The sequence below is a fragment of the Trachymyrmex septentrionalis genome, unplaced genomic scaffold, assembly GCF_001594115.1.
Source record: "Trachymyrmex septentrionalis isolate Tsep2-gDNA-1 unplaced genomic scaffold, Tsep1.0 scaffold272, whole genome shotgun sequence".
In the NCBI taxonomy this organism is placed as follows: domain Eukaryota; kingdom Metazoa; phylum Arthropoda; class Insecta; order Hymenoptera; family Formicidae; genus Trachymyrmex; species Trachymyrmex septentrionalis.
Window position 1 is genome coordinate 55,092 of NW_017305433.1, and position 18,182 is coordinate 73,273.

Below are 18,182 nucleotides of genomic sequence, written 5' to 3' on the forward strand. Positions count from 1 at the left end.
TATATTATATACATATATATATATATATATATATATATATATATATATATATATATATATATTAAAAAAATTGGACCTAGTATGTTACGTTACAATTTTTTAAAGTAATATTTTTTTCCATATTATTATATATTCTGACATTATATTATCACACATATCATAGGTCCAATTTCTTTGATATAATGACAAAAATTAGAACCAGGTCGGTAAAACTGTTGGCTTTACGATAATTTTTATCAAAAATTGACAATTTTATTTGTACATAACTTTCACAACGTTATTTAAAGTATTCGTTAACTCCTAATAATTTAATTAAACATTGTCGAAGACAATGTCTCTTACAAGATTATATACATTTGATAGTTTGGAATCATAAATATATAATAACAGAGTGAACAAATAAAAACTATGATATCATATTTTTGATATTTATAGGATATGTCTAAACATGCATATTAAAACACATTATTTATGTGAGAGAGAGAAAATAATTAAAACGATTTTCTCAACAATGTAAAGACATATCCGGTCCAATTTTTTTTATGTAATGATAAAAATCAGAATCGGGTTAGTGAAATTGTTGTTATTACGATAACATTTGGCAAAATTGTGAATTTTATTGTTATATAATTTTCACTGCGTAAATTGAAGTATACATTAACCCACCATAAGTTAGTTAAATATTGTCGAAGGCAAAGTTTTATATAATTATTTACACTTGGAAATCTAGATTCACAAATATAATAACAAAGTAAAAACAAATAAACATTATATGTCATACTTTCATTACCTGTGGGATACTACATCTAAATGTATATATCGAAATACATTATTTATAGGAGCAAGAAAATAATTATAAAAAATTTTCTCAACAATACATATCATATATAACATAACATATATCGGGTCCAATTTCTTTAAGGTATTGACAAAAATCAGGATCAGCCAGTAAAACTATTACTTTTAGACGATTTTTATCAAAAGTAAGAGTTTTGTTGGTATATCATTTTCACTAAATTAAATTATAAATAATAAATAAAAATTAAGATTATTAATTGATGTATTTACTAACTTCTCATAAGTCAATTAAATATTGTCGAAGACAACGATTTTTACGATTATTTACACTTATCAATTTAGAATCACAAATATATAATAACAGAGTGAACAAATAAAAACAATAGTGTCATTTTCGATATCTATGAGATACTACGTCTAAACATACGTATTCAAATACGTCATTTATGTAAAAGCGAGAAATTAATTAAAAAAGATTTTCTCAACAATGTAATCGGGTCCAATATCTTAGATGTAATGACAAAAATCAGAACCTGTCAATAAAATTACTATTTTTAGATGGTTTTTAATGAAAATTAGTGGATTTTACGTTTATGTAATTTTTACTATGTACATTGAAGCATTCGTCTACTTCTCGTAAGCTAATTAAATATTATCGAAAGCAACGTTTTAAACAATTATTTACACTTCGAAATAAAAAACAAATATGATAAAATAGCGGGCACAGATATTTCAGTACCTACATAATATCAATAATATTATATGTGGGGTAATATACATCAGAATATATAATAGACAAGAAAAAAAGATAATTCTTTAAAATAATTTCTCGACAATGTAACATAACATACGGGATCCAATTTCTTTGATGTAATGACAAAAATCAAAATCGGCCCGGTAAAATTGTTAGCCTTATGATAATATATAATAAAATTGTGAATTTTATTGATATAATTTTCACTGCGTAAATTGAAGTATATATTAACCCATCATAAGTTAGTTAAAACAAACTTACCTTTTTAAAAAAAGGTAAAAAAAAGACGTTAAGTATATATGCTTCTCGAATAAAATTTAAGTATTCAACCCAATTAATATAGTAATTTTAATTTTTCTTCAAGGATATTCTTATTGTGAAGATTTTCTTATTCCAATCCCAGTAATGGCAACTTTAATTCTCTGCTAAAAATTATTACTCTTTGAAAAAAATTAATGTATCAAATGAAAAATTAACCCAGATGCTACAATCTTAAACTAATTAAGTTAAATTCTATCAAATTAAAAGTATAAAACACAAATGGTACTGTCTCTTGTGATTTACTTAACTCTAATGATATATCATTCGTATAAAAGATTTGATATCAATAAAATTGTTGCCAAGTTAAATTCCATGTAATTCGAATACTAAATTAAATAAATAATATTAAGTTTAATGATATGTAGCATTACTATAAAAGATTTCAAGAACTAGCGCCAAGTTAAATTCCATTTCTTTATACCATAAAAAGCTAAATTAAATAAATAATAAATATCAATCTCTCTAATGATATATATCATTTGTATAAAAGGTTTGATATCAACAACTGTGACACCAAGTTAAATTCTACTATCAAAATAAAAAATAAAATCCAAGTGATATTATGTTTATTATTTACTTAATCCAAATGGTAATACTATCTTTAATTTTTATACAATGAAACCTAAGTATACATACATCTTATTGAAGGATCTTCCTATTCCAATTCAAATGATTTAAATTCTTCTTAAATTAAATTATTATATCATAATTCATTCAAAGACATTTTTTCATCCACCTAAAGTAGTGGTTATTTAATTTTCCTTCAAAATAATATACAAAATATTATCATAAAATTGCGTTACCTTGCTCAATTTAAGTGTTATCATAAAATATTAAAAAGTTAAAACCGTATAAAATAAAAAAATTTAATTGCACTCTTTAATTGAACCCTCTTGCATTTCGTGAGAGAGTCCTAAACTTTTAGACTACCGAGGCCTCGTGTAGTCTAATATTCTGCTCAACGAGAAAAACGAGAAGAGAATAAAGATAATGGCGACTTCCGACTAGAGAATCTCAAAGGGAGAGAGTGGCGGACTGCATCACGTGACTCGTCTCCTCTGATTGGGCGCGGTCATCAAAGTTCCATAGCATGGAAGTGGAAGAGATTGGAGAAAACTGATCATGTGATTCCGTCCTGATTGGACGCTGTCATTCACGTGATGTAATTTGCCACTCTCTTTAATGGTGTGCTCAGTTGGACGGTGTCTCTCTCTAAATATCCGCCGTCTCTGTCCATAGCCTTGTGTCTATGATGCTACAAATTGGTCAGAGACCTCGGATAAAGAAAGAATTGATTAATCACAATCCCAGGGAGAAATGATAAGTCGGATCGACATTGTTTCAATATCGATGGCGTCTATGACTTTTCCATATTGAGATAACAATTAGATCGACGTCGTTCAGACGTCGACAGTATTTACAATCTTTGGTAGATTTAGTTAAATTCCGAATAAAATTTTAAAATTGAATAAAATTTAAAAGATGAATAAAAAACTAAATTAGTTAAAAGTTACATTAAAAGATTAAATTAAATTAAATTAACAGTTAATTTTTAAAAGTTTATTGTTTATATTGCTTCTGTTTTTTTTTAAATTATCTAGTTAAAGTTAAAAATTAGTTCATTTAAAATTAATTAAGTTAAATTAAAAATTATTGACCTTATAACTTTATTATTTAATTTTTAACTTTTTAACTAATTATATATATATATATATACTACCTAACCCTGATATTAATTAATTTAGTAATTCGCAGAGTATTTATTTTTCTTTATTGTATTTTTTATCTAGGAGTGATGTTAATAAAATTTCCGAACAGTGATTTATCAGAAACTCTAAATGCAGTCAGAAGTGGTATGAAATGCTACTTGGTGTAAGCGATAGATTAAATGTGAAATTCCATTTCTTTATAATCTCCTTTTATGTGCAATTTGCAAAGTATTATTATATTATTGATAATTTGTGTTTTATTTTAATGCACTATAGCAACGTACTTGTATCATATAAGTTAAATTTTATCATCTTAGATTATATAATTACATAAGATTTCAGTTATTTCTACCATTTAAAAGAGAAGTTTTTCAAATCGTTTTGAATAAATTTTTAATAAAATACTTTAACTTTTGGCATGATTTTTTCTATCCTTTCAGTCCATAAACGATTCCTGAGAAATAATAATGAAATCGATGTCGAAATCATCAAATTGATATTATTTCGATATCGATTCAATAGGTCATTTCTTGCTGCGAGTTATTATAATACCGAATGTATTGATTGATGAAAATATTAATATCAATGTCTATTAAATGTTTTATAGAGAATCGATATTGACATCCAAATAGCATCGAAATTCAAAGATTTTAACGTCTATGTAGATGTTAAATTTGATTTTAATTCGACCGTCGAAAAAATATTGATTCGATGTTGATCCGATTACTTATCATTTCTTCCTGGGAATGATTATGTGATCAAATTGTTCAATGTGATTTATTAATTCTTCCTCTCCGAGATCTCGGACCGATTTCTAGCCAATTCTAGCTATCGTAGACATCGATCTAAAAATGCCTTTTTATGCCGACGATCAATGCTCATTTTCGGCGTCAAAATAAGTCACGTGATAGAAATTGACGAATATCACGTCAATTTTGATCATGACTTATTTTGATGCTGAAAATGAGCGTCGAGCGTCCGCATGAAAAGGCACCTTTATGAATGTCACATAAAAGAGACAATGTAAATAATATGGTATGCCATTTTTATCTTGCACTAAAATGTTTTTTATTCCTTGCCTGCACGCTTATACTTGTCAATTCTGATTTGCACTAGTTCAATTCAGTTCAGTGCAATCCTCATGCAAGAACAGAAAACAAATCTATTGAATAAGTAAAAAGATATCAACGCAATAAATACCACATTGTTAACTAAGTTAGGAAATGATAATGACAAAGCGATTTCGATCTCCATTTGTTTATAACTTTTTATTTAACAAAACGAGATCGAACGAAAATGAAATTATACACTATATTTGTTAACCAATCCAGAAGATGATGATGATGATGACAAAGCGATTTATGCGATCTCTATTTGTTTATAACTTAATATTTAACAAAAGGAGATCGGATAGAAACGAAATTACACGCTGGTAATTGTTAACAAAGCTAAAAAATGATAATGAAAAAGTGATTTATCTCTATTTGTTTATAATTAATATTAACAAAAAGAAATATTATTTCCTAGCTAGGTTAACAATTACCGGTATATAATTTCGTTTTCATCTAATCTCCTTTTGTTAAATATTAAGTTATAAACAAATGGAGATTGTTATCGAATAAATTGCTTCGTTATTATCGTTTCCTAGCTTAGTTAACAAATACTAGTGTATAATTTCATTTCCGTTCGATTTTCTTTTGTTAAATATTAATTATATTACGTCCGAACTCCACAGTTCTTTTCTTCGACTAAAAACTTTCGTCATCACCATAAAAATTATTAACAAGTAATACCGGTAGACCATCTGTTTCTACCACGAGAAGTTACAATAGCGATGAGCCGAATAACATTTACCTTTTTGAACTAATAATCCACTCGGGATAGAGGATTAGATATTTGAACTAATGTCAAATAGGCGAACTTTGTTCCGAGGAACAGGAAGAATAAATAGATTAGAATAGAACAGCAGTTGTCTGCAGTAAATGACACATGTGGCTCTAAACTATTGGACATCCGGCAAATGGTCGATGACGAAAATTGTCTTAGACACATACCCCTGTATCCCATTTCACAATCGATATCCTAATCCTAGATTAGGCCAACAGCACACGTGTGCTCTGCACTCGGCCCCACTCGCCAATATAAAAAGAGGTCCTCCACGAGGAACACTCAGTCATAATTTCAACCTCCAACCGTTACTCTGCCAGTCATATTCAAACCTTCAACCGCTATTCTGCCTGTCCGAATCAAACGTTATTCTACCGGTCCGTAGCCACGATCAGTATACATACTTTATCGGTTTATATTACTCTACCGATCTGCTAGCAAAAGAGTCGCGTAAAATCGAGTGAAAACGTAATCGTACTGTGCGACTCGACCGGAGCCTCCACATCCGTGCGACAACCCTCCGTGGAGTGGTGGGACCAACAATTTCGGCCGTTAGATCTACCCACATCTGCAGAACAACAGTAAGTCCCATTCACACGCGCGCGCGCGCGCACGCACACACGCACGCACGCACACACGCACGCACGCACACACGCACGCACGCACGCACGCACGCACGCACGCACGCACGCACGCACGCACGCACGCACGCACGCACGCACGCACGCACGCACGCACGTACGCACACAACCGTTGTTACAAGGGATGGCTTAGAAGCTGGGCCTACGAAGAAGCGCTGAGACTCTTGGACGAGGAGTTCAAAAGTACCTCGGGGGTTCACGAGAACAGGGTCATCCGGGCGAGGATCACTCATCACCACCATCACCCTTGTCACCATCGGCTCCGCCGGTTAATCAGTCTGAGGTTATACCTCCTCCCCCTCAAACACCTTCACCTCCCTCTCAAACTCCTTCGCCTCCCCCTCGATCTCCGTCACCCGCGTTTTTGGACGCACTGACGGAGAGAATCTTTCCAGATACTCCTCCACAATCATTCGATTCGTCGATTCCAATTTCCCCCGGAGGAATTCCGTCCCCGACGAATTCCACGGACAGCGTGGAATTCTTAGAGGAAATTCCTCCACCCCCACCTAGATCTTACTTTCGAATCCTAGAGAGTGACAGATATCAGTGTACGAAATGTTTCAACAACTTCTTCAGGCGACTCCAATCGCTCACCACGCATCTTATTTTTAATGTTTGGGAACAAAAAGAAGTCATTAGGTGATAAATCAGATGAATACGGACAATGAGTCATCAATTCGACATTATTACTGGATAAAAAATCAATGGTTTGACGTGCTGTATGACAGCTGGCGTTGTCATGATGATGGATGACGCGACGATTTCGGTTTGTTCTACACAATTCATTTATGACTTCTGGCAAACAAATTGTTGTATACCAATCAGTATTTACAGTCCTCTAAAGCCACGGTTGTCACATGTCCGGTATAACCGAAGAAACAAGCAATCATTTGCTTGGCAGCACTGCGTGAACGAACAACTTTTGTTGGTTTCGGTTCATTTTGAAATACCCAAACAGTGGATTGTTGTTTACTTTCGGGCTCATATGATAGATCCATGTTTTGTCCCCAGTAATGATGTTGTAGACCAAATTTGACCTCGGTTGAATTTCTTGAGCATTTCTTTGCTCTATTTGATACGAGCTTGTTTTTGACCTTCGGTCAAATTGTGTGGGATCCAACGACTGCAAAGTTCCGTACGCTCAAGTGATCATGCAAAATCGTATGTATTGCTTTCATGTCAATGCCTAAGGATGCCTGAATCTCGCGGTATGTTATATGCCGGTCTCGCTCAATCATTTCACGCACAGTGGCAACAACAGACGTGGATGGACGATCTTCACGAAATTCATCACTAAGAAAGGTACGCTTTGCAAACCAATTAATAAACAGTCCTATTGGATGGTGCCTCATCCCCAAAAACCAAATGAAGTCGATCCATTGTTTCGGAGTTAGATTACATTTGTAATCATAAAAAATCATTGCCCGAAAATTTTCACGCGAAATTTCCATTTTCTTACAAAATAACTTCTAAAATGCTGTGCAAACAAAACTAATTGGCTTGGGTACAAACTGTCAATTGAATTATAGGTTAAAAACGTCTAATTTTACGGATATGATAGTAGCAGAACGTTGGCGCCACTGGAAGTACTAGATTGCAGAAACTTTTCTAGCAGTCTACGTAATATAAACATTGTATCTAAAAATATAATATGTCAGAATACATCATCAATACGGAAGAAAGAAAAAAATTTAAAAATTTCCGTCAACAACGTTATATATGAGGTCCAATTTTATCGATGTAATGACAAAAATCAAGATTAACCAGTAAAACTACTATTACACATGAATTTTTTCAAAATTCATGAAATTTATGAGCACATTGTTTTAATTACATTCATTAAAGCATGTGTCAGCTTTCCATAATCTAATTAAACATTATTGAAGACAATGTATTATGATTTAATTAATTCAGGAGAATTTGATAAATGCTTTAATTTACACATAGTAAAATGATATACAAATAGAATTTTAAAATTTTGATAACAATCATCCAAAAGTAATAATTTTATTGACGCGGTTCTAATTTGTGTCATTATACAAAAAAGATTGGACCCAATATGTGACGTTACATTGTTGAGAAAATTTTTTACAATTAATTTTTTTGCTCCGGTGTAAAAGATGTATTTTGATATATAATATATTGTATATTTAGACATAGTATTTATATTCCACAGATATTGGAAATATAACGTTATAATATTTATTTGTTCATTCTGTTATTATATTTGTGAATCTAAGCTTGCAAAAGTGTTAATGATCATAAAACGTTTTCTCAATATTTAATTAACTTTTTAGAAGTTAAAAATACTTTAATCTACGTAGCGAAAATTATACACCAATGAAATTCACTATTTTTGAAAAAAAATCATCTAAAAATGATAGTTTTACTGACTGATTCTGATTTTTGTTGTCACATAAAAAATTGGATCCCATATATAACATTACGTCATTGAAGGAATTTTTTAAATTAATTTTTTGTTTCCTCGTATTTATGATTCTGATGTGTTGTATTTTCAGTCATGATCGTATTACTTAGATAATAAAATATCATAAGTTTCACATGTTCATTATTTCATTATCTTTTTCTAAGAAATCTCCTTTTTAAAACTTCCTAGATTTCAAACATAAAAGATCATTTGATATATACGTTAACTTCAATATTTAAATATTATATGTCAAGAGCTTTCAAATACTTTTATGTTCATAGTGAAAACAATAAGTTCTGAAATTTCACAAATTTTGATTAAAATTCTCTAAAATAATAAGAGAAAAATTTTTTAATTAATCTTTTTTAATTGCTCTCGTATTTATGATATATTCTGACGTATTTTGTATTTCAGTAGATCAGTTTTAAATATAGTGTTCAAATGTAGTAATGCACAGATATTGAAGTTAAAATGACATAATATCGTATGTTTCCTATTTCTTTATATTTATTAGAATCATAATTTGTAAAGATAAATAATCATTTAAAAGATTGCTTTAGTAGGATAGCTAGGCCGATTCTAACTCACTATGTGTTACTACATATGCGTATACAATGCGTGCGTGCGTGCGTGCGTGCGTGCGTATATAGGATGTCCCATAACGATTAATTAATATTTCAGGGAGTGAAGGAGGATGAAATTTTGAACTAAAGATTCTTCTGCCTATTTTGGTTCAGACCATATTGATTTACTACTTATTTATTGATTTATTAATTTATTTATTTGTTAATATGAAAAATTATAATAAAGCTTTAATCGGAATAATGCATAGCAAGGAGTACATTTTTAAATGTAGCCCTAAACTAAAGCCAGACTACTATAATATCACAAGTAATTTATTAATTTTGATGCTTTTAGGTATTTTAGAAAGATTTTAATATCAAATTTGTAAATAATTTAATTACGAAAAATATTCCCTGGCAAAAATTTCATGTATTTTTTGAGCACTTACTAAATAGTTATACCAACTTTTGTCTAGTAACTGAAGAAAACTACTTAAGATTCTAATCAGGTTGGAACGCTTTGTTGTAGTTACTACATACAAAAGTTGCGTAAAATCTGAATCCATTTACTGAATAGAAACACAACATATAATGGATATCAAATTGATTAATAAGCCAACTGTTCATGAAATGGACAGAATAAAACTATCAAGTTCTTGTCCATTTCCTATTCAGTATTGGCACAACTAGTGAGAATAGTAATATTAGATACAGTAATATTAGATAGTAACTAGATAGGTGTCTAGGAGAACTGCATACATTTCTATCAGGATTACCTCGGTTGGGAATCAGCGGACAGTTAGCTTGAACAGGAAAAATGTATTTGCATAAATTCACAAAAGAAATATAATTAGGCATGATGAACTTGACCAAATATGGCTTTTTTTACTTACGCGTATTTAATCTCATCGATCGATTTTCAATTAATATTGTTTAAAATACAATTTAATTCTTAGGAATTAGAACAAAAACGGCAGAAACTCAGCATGGAACTCGAAATTTATCGTCAAACTATTATCAAAACTGTCGGTGAAGTACGAGAGATGGAGATCGTTCTGAATCGTACAGCAAAACTGTACATGGAAGCATTAAAAGAACGTAAACAGATGATAAACCAATGGATTCAAAGTGTCAACATTCTGCGCCAGAGAGACAACGATATACAGAATGGTCTAAGGGTATAAACAATTTTCTTTTCAATTTTGTATCGATATATAATATATATCGTTGTAGGAAATCGAAACGTTGCGAGAGATCAGCAGGGAGAAAAAGAAAAATCTCGAAGAAGTAGAACAATTTTTGAAGGATCAAATTGTAAATAACAAAGAAATAGAGCAGTTGATTAAATACTCGGAAAAGAAACTTAGTGTAGTCCAAGAAAAACAGCGCAAAATCGATAAAACGATTGACATCTACGCTATTGAGGTGAAAACTACAAAAGAAAGACTTTTATTTTCTATAAAAATATAAATTTAATTTTGTTAATTATTGCATGCCAATTTAAATGCAACAGCTATTGACTATTTTATTTTTCATAATTTTATTGAATGATTATACATTTCAATAATTATTGAGATAGCTTCACACCCAGAAGAAGTTAGTGGCAGATTTGGCACGTCGCGTACAACAAATCCGAGCTAATGCAAAGCGTAAAAAAATCGGGATCGAGAATAAACAAATAAAGGTGGATGATTGCAAGAGGCAAATCAATGATTTAATGTTAACTTTGGCAGAGGTTGAGAATCAAAAATTAAATGTCAAAGAAAAAACAAGACATTTAGAAAAAATGATTGAGGTATATTTCTATCATACAGGGTATTCTCGGGTTAAACCATCAAACTTAAAATATGAATTCAGGACTTCAAAACAAACAAAAATTTTTCTTTGGACGTATGTTCGCAAACGCTTCATTCAAGAGATATGTATTTATTTTTGAAGTTATATAGAACTGTAATAATAAGTAATTGAAATATCTCTTGTTTTTGTTTTGAAGGACATTGATAGGCTTTTGTTCGCAAAGCTCGTAGTTCGTAGCTCATAATCGTAGCTATTAGTTCGTTGAATACTTTTAAATAAACTTAATCATGCCTCGTACGTTCTAATAGTGAATATACCGATATATTTATATGAGCTTTGTGATGGAAATGCTAATGCTGCTCGTCGTGAATACGTCGCGCGATTTCTGAACAGAAGATTGCCGGATAAATCAATATTTTCTTTAACATTTCAACAATTGAGAAAAGCTAGGTCATTTAATATGAATTTGGACATTTTATTTTATTATAGGTATGTTGATGATATTTGTACCGCTGTTCCTCGGTCTAAGATCGAGGTTTTATTAAAACAATTTAACTCTTTTCACCCGCGCCTTCAATTTACTACTGAAATTGGGGGAGAAAAAATTAATTTTCTTGATATCACCATATCTATTTACAGGAATCGTTTTAATTTTTGATTATCGTAAGCCTACCTTTTCAGGGAGATTTTTAAATTTCAATTTGAATCACCCAATTTCACAGAAAAAAGGTACAATTTTTTCGCTAGTTGACAGAACTTTTTTACTTTCTGATTTTATGTTTCATTTAAAAAATTTGACTTTTTTAATTAACATTTTACTTGACAATGACTATCTACTGACTTTCATTTTTGACACTGTTAATCAACGCATAAAAAATCTAATTAAAAACAGACACTTAACACATAAAGATTCGGTTGACAATGTCTCTACGAAAGAATCTGCTTGATGGCTAAAAATAGTCTAAATTTACAAACTGACACTGAAGGTCTTCACAAGGCTTATATTCCTATTATAAATAAAGTGTGACTTTTCAGTACTAACAGTCCGTCTTTTCTCTCAGTCCGTGGTGATCCGTATTAGCAAGCGTACATAATAGTTGATACACTATGTCTGTCTTACACATCTGCGACCACCAAATTTAGTATATTCTGGTGGTTTTTCATTCTTGTATGGACACCCCTGTTTGATTAATTTACACTTGTTTTTGGTGAGTTTGAATTACGTTTTAAATTTTTGGTATGTTAATTTAGTTGCACTTTTTTAAAAAGATTTTTATCTTTTTTACCAACTAGAACTGTTTCAAGTGACACGAAACACATTTGACTGCTCAATTGTATGCGAATAATGTCGAGTTTTACATCGAGACTCACCCAAATTGTGATTATGCGAATATTTCCGTTAAGTATTTTTGTACTGCGGTTTTTTTTGATATATTAATGTCTGAAAAGGGCTCAATCCGGTAGCCGAAACTTGTAATGTTTTTTTAATTTATTATCACTTTTACTTGTTGTTTTAATATTTATCTTTTCTTTCTTTTTTATTATTATTTTTTGTATTTTTAATTTACTCCTTCATCTGTATGACTTTTTCAGAGAAATGCGTTGACTCTTACTTTGCCCTTGTTTTTATTGTTATTTAATTTATATGAAGAGTCCTTGAATTGTTCTTCATTTAATATGATTCTCGGGTTGATGGAGTTTTTACAAAATGAAAGAAGAACAGCCATCATATTGCATTTCGATCAAAATCCATCAATAAGTACTCGGAAATCTGATTCTGCGTTAGGAATTTCATCCACAGTTATATGGAAGACTTTCAGCCGATGGATGTCATCCATACCATCTTCAACATATCCAGCATTTATTACCGGCTGATATGCCGCGCAGAAGAGCATTTTGCGATTAGTTTTTAAATTAAACAGGTAACGATCCACAATTTTCACAAAAATTTGTTTTGTGGACAGATGAGATTATATTTATCAGACAAGATATTCTCAATTAAAGAAATAGTCATATTTGATCACATGAGAATCAATCCATGAACAACATTTCCAACACGGTTTTCAATGTAATATATGGTTAAGAATAATAGGTAATATTTTGGAGCCCATTTTCTATCACCTCACTTGAATGCGAATGGATTTTTCACATTTTTAAACAATGAACTTTATAACCTTTTAGAAAACATTTCTTTGAATATGAGAATGAATTCCTGGTTTCAATTGGATGATTGTCCTGCTCACTGTGGCAGAGGTCCTCGACAGTGGCTTAATATTCATTTTCCCGGAAATGGATTGATCTTGCTGGATCTGTGGCTTGGCCTCCGCGTTCACCGCGAATTTAACATCATAAGATTTTTGTATGGGGTATTCTGAAAAAAAAAGTTTATGGAATGCCTGTTAATGACCTTCAATCATTAAAACGAAGAATTGTGCAAGCGTGTGAAGAAATTACAGACGCACAATGTTAGTTAGCCACTCGTTCTCTCATCGATAGCTGCATTACCTCCGGACTGGAGGCTATCATTAAAAAAAAAAAAACATTTAATGTAATAACTAATTTTGATTATTGTAAAGCAATGAAGTTCTATAACTTCATAAGTAAATATCTTGAACGAAGCGTTTGCGAGCATGCGTCCAGAGGAAAATTTTTATTTATTTTGAGGTTTTGAATTCATATTTTGGCGGTTTAATCCGGGAACATCCTCCATAATTCAACTCTTATAGTCTGTTTATATATTACTATTATGAAAAAAAATCAATTCTTGCTAAATACAATAATAAAAAGTAAATCCATATTTTAATATAGTAAAAATTATCTTGAAAAGAATAATAGTTCATGTCAACTGGTTCCAGCACGACGAGAAACGAAAATATGTGATTATCAAGGAATCAAGTCAATTACAAGCTATGATTTTACGTATAACAAAAAGGATTGTAGAATTGGAAAACGAAAGAAAGATTTTACAGATCGAAATGCAGAGCGAGTACAAAAAAGTTGATTTGCTCAATGCTTTGCTCGTAAAAGAAAACAAACTTGTAGGAGAGAAAAAAGAAGCTCTTTATCAAGTGAGTTTCAGTTTGCAGAAGTGCGAAATGAAGCTTGAACAAATTAAAGGGCATAAGCGTGATAAGAGTGAAGCCGAAAAGAAACAGATGAGAATTGAGGAGCTGCAAGCTGTATTCAAAGAAAAAACAGCTACATCTAAATTATTGCAAAATCAAATTGTCAGTTTGGAAGTAAGATTTATATTTTATAAAAAATGGAATTCAAGTGTTAGATTTCTTAGATCAATAATAATTAAATAGATGAGTAAATTTGGGCAATTAGGAATTGGCTCTGTAAGTGTTGCGCTTAAATAATTAACAAACCTTAAAGTCTAAAAATATTTATTTCAGTGTAGCGCTTGTATATCTATTTGACGTTTCAGCTAAATTCTAGCCTTCTTCGATATGGAAAATAGATGAATTGTATTTTCCCAGATAGTCTGTCTTGTTGCTGGCATGTTGCTTGCTAATATGAATTGCTAAGCATATATTGCTTCCAGAATTGCAGCAACTGAGTCCTCATTTGTTGGCAACTTGATGATAACTTTGAGTAGCAACTCGCCAGCAATTCGCCGACAACTTTAAAATTGTCATCATTAAGATTTGTACTATTGCCATCATGTTGCCATAATAATATGCAGTGTCATGCAATGCTGTCATATTGTCGACAACACAAGATAACATTGATGCTATCTTGCTGTTAAACTGCTAGCAATACATATACACATTGTTGTCTGCATGTTGCTACAATATCGGTATATTCGAAATCATTGAAGACAAATCTATGGCAAATTGTCAATATTATAAGCAATCACAGATTTGTGCGATTTTGCTGAAACATGCTTTGGGTTACTGCATAATCCGCACACGTAGTTTTAATTGGTTAATCTTCAATACAAATGATATTTTCCCGTAGCTAATTGATACGCTGGATGGTCTTATGAGATTAAGATGAGATAAAATTGATGCGAGTCACACATTAAATCCATTTTAATGTGTGACTCGCAACCATCAAGATCGTTTTTCGTCGTTAATTTTGTCTGTCACTGACTTACTCTGATATTTACGTTTTTTAACTTGCATGTACATTACTTGATCAATTTTGCTCGAACTGCATTTTCTGCTATTTTTGTTTACCTGTTCTGCATATTCCTGAGATCATAATCTCATGAGATCATCCAGCATACCAACTAGCTATAAGAAAATACTCATTTATATTAAAGATTAACCAATGGAAGCGTGTGCAGATCATACAGTGAAATACAATTCATTTGTTTTCTACGTTGAAGAATTTAATACAAGCACTACATTGAAATATATATTTTTAGAGTCTTTAAGGTCTGTTAATTGTTTAAGCCCAACACTTATAGCGCCGATTCCTAATTACACAAATTTATTCATCTTTTTCTTTTTCTCTCTCTTTATTTAATTATTATATTTTATATTTAAATAAAATTATAATACATTAATCTAAAAAGAAAAGATAAAATTGGTACAAAAATAAATAAAAGAAAATTTAGTAAAACGTAATAAAATTAAGTAAATAAAATAAAATTAAGTAAAATAAAATTAAGTAAAACGTGATAAAAGGAATATATTTTATCTGTAGCACGATATGAAAAAAGTTTCTACTGGCTTATTGAATGAAAATGACGAACTCGAACGGTTACGGAGCAAGAAGCAGGATTTATTGTTACTGTTAGATGGAGGCGAGAAACGACTGAAAATCGCAGAATCCCGGAACGAAGAAAAACAAGTGGAAGAAAATATAATACGCCTTCAAGTGTTACAGTTGAAGCGAATGACATCGAACGTGAGCGATAAAGTCTACGATTTAGAAAAGTATCGTCTTCATCTCGAAGCTGTAAGTGATTTTCTGATTTCGTTAGAATTAAGGCCCCTAGGTAGTCGCCGCGGCCATGTTGGAATCATAATAAACGAGAAATGACACGTAATTTATAATATATATCATTTGTACGTAAAGAAAAATAATTTGGATAAATTTAAATAACGAGATCGCTTTAAAACATTTGTAAAAATGTTTTAAAGGGCGAAAACTGTATATGTTCTGTATTAATTACACAAATTCTCTATTTCATAAACACAAATTCATTACTTTAAAAACAAATTCACTGTTTTAAAAATATAAATTTACTGCTTTAAAAACAAATTCACTGTTTGAAAAATACAAATTTACTGCTTTACAAATACAAATTCACTGTTTTAAAAACGCAAATTCATACTACTTTAAAAACACAAATTCACTGCTTAATAAACACAAATTTACTGCTAATAAACAAAAAATTTTTTTACAAACTAATTCATTTCAGTAAATCACCTCCATCTATTAACAGAAACAATAATATAAAAACGAACTTTAATAATAATTTAAAATGTATTAAAATTATTAAAAGGTAAATTTGTTGGAAGCAAAAATGATTTTTATTGTAAAATAATAGATAGTAGCTCACTAAAACAAAAATTCACCATATCGCAAACACTTAAATTCTATTAGTTTAGTCAAAAACCAGTCTTTGACCATTCAGCGAATTAGTGTCAATTATGTTGAAATTAATGAATAACTTTTAATACATCTAAAACATTAATTGTAAAGAAAGGGCAAAAAGAAGAGTAAAAAACTGTAATTATAGTCCAGACGGACATTAAAACCAAAACTGAATCTGTAATAATTTAATCTTAATGTAACAAAGAGTGCACACTGATTATCTGGCAATAACAACGCTCCGATATTTATAGTCCGTCTACAATTGGAAAGTTGGCCTTGGGAAACCCCCTCCAACTCTGTCTACAAGTTGAGGCCACGTGTCTGTCTCCTGACTTGTAGCATCTCTGACACCAATCTCTTTTTGTACTGGGTTCCTCATCCAAAATTACAATATTTTTTCAATCGAACTCGTGGTTCTCTTCCAATCAGTCAGTTATGATAGAATATGTGGTTGTATTCCATCGAACATGATTCCCTGTGTTCAGCTATTCTCGTCTTCAGTTGTCTTCCTATTTGTCCCACGTAGCTCGCATCGCAATCTTTGCAACAGATCTTGTATACTGCAGATTAGATTTCTTTTCATGCGGAAGGGGATCCTTATGTAGGGGATCCTTATGTAGGGGATCCTTATGTAGGGGATCCTTGATGAATTCACGCAACTTATTAACACTATAAAACGATATTCTAATATTCCCGCTGTTTAATCTATTGAATTTCTTGGAAAATATCGGAACAGTAAATTATGAAGGCCCTGCGCTTTCGATGTTATCATTATCCGGTTTCTTTCTCTTAAAATTAATAATATTTTTCAATTGTTTATTAATACTATCAAAAATGAATCCTAACGGATAATTATTCTTCAACAAGATTTTAATTACAAAATAAAAATTATCAAGATGAAATTTAAGATTCGAAAGTAAAATTACTTTATCTATCAAAACCGGCAATGCTCCTCTTGTGAGAAATCGGGTGATGAGACAAGAAATTCAAATACCTCTCTGAAAACGTTAATTTATAGTTCCGATCAAATTCGATTTTATTATTATTAATAATTAAAGTAACATTCAAAAAGTTTAACCTATTGTCACCGACCTCCATGGTAAATTAAATCTTCTGAGAGTTAAAAATGTCGAAAACGGAATTAATCAAAGTGGTAGGTACCGCCATAATTATATCGTCTACATATCTATAATAAAAGAGTAGCGGTGATCGAATCAAAGACAAGACTCTAACACATGGGCTGAAAAGTCCCGAGCCTAACAAAGAAAACACGGTTTTTTTCGTTGAAAGTTAGTTTTATTCATCGACGTAATTTTCATCAAGAACAATGCAATCATTCCAGCGCCGCTCTAACATTTCAATACCACTTTTGTAGAACGATTTATCTTTTGCCTCAAAATAGGCCTCAGTTTCAGCGATGACCTCTTCATTCGAGCGAAATTTCTTACCGGCGAGCATTTTCTTTAGGTCTGCGAACAGCCAGTAGTCGCTGGGAGCCAAATCTGGCGAATACGGTGGATGTGGGAGCAATTCGAAGTTCAATTCATGTAATTTTGCCATTGTTTTGATTGACTTGTGACACGGTGCGTTGTCTTGATGAAACAAAAGTTGCGTCACTCTTAGCACAATAACTCACAAAGTAATGAATAGAATATCATGAAATTTTAACAGCTGTCTTTTGAAGATTAGCACACACTGAAAAAGAGGTGAATGTAATAAAACTAGCGC

At 31.2% G+C, this 18,182-nt stretch overlaps 1 protein-coding gene across 1 annotated transcript in view; it reads left to right on the forward strand.

Annotated features, from left to right (window-relative positions):
• LOC108749204 (coiled-coil domain-containing protein 39-like) overlaps window positions 1-18,182 on the forward strand; it is a 55,443-nt gene that overhangs the window by 3,130 nt on the left and 34,131 nt on the right. Inside the window, exons 2-6 of the mRNA XM_018487765.1 lie at window positions 10,061-10,282; window positions 10,338-10,529; window positions 10,684-10,899; window positions 13,757-14,140; window positions 15,558-15,812. Coding sequence (XP_018343267.1) covers window positions 10,061-10,282; window positions 10,338-10,529; window positions 10,684-10,899; window positions 13,757-14,140; window positions 15,558-15,812 — 1,269 coding nt within the window. The remainder of the gene's footprint in view (window positions 1-10,060; window positions 10,283-10,337; window positions 10,530-10,683; window positions 10,900-13,756; window positions 14,141-15,557; window positions 15,813-18,182) is intronic.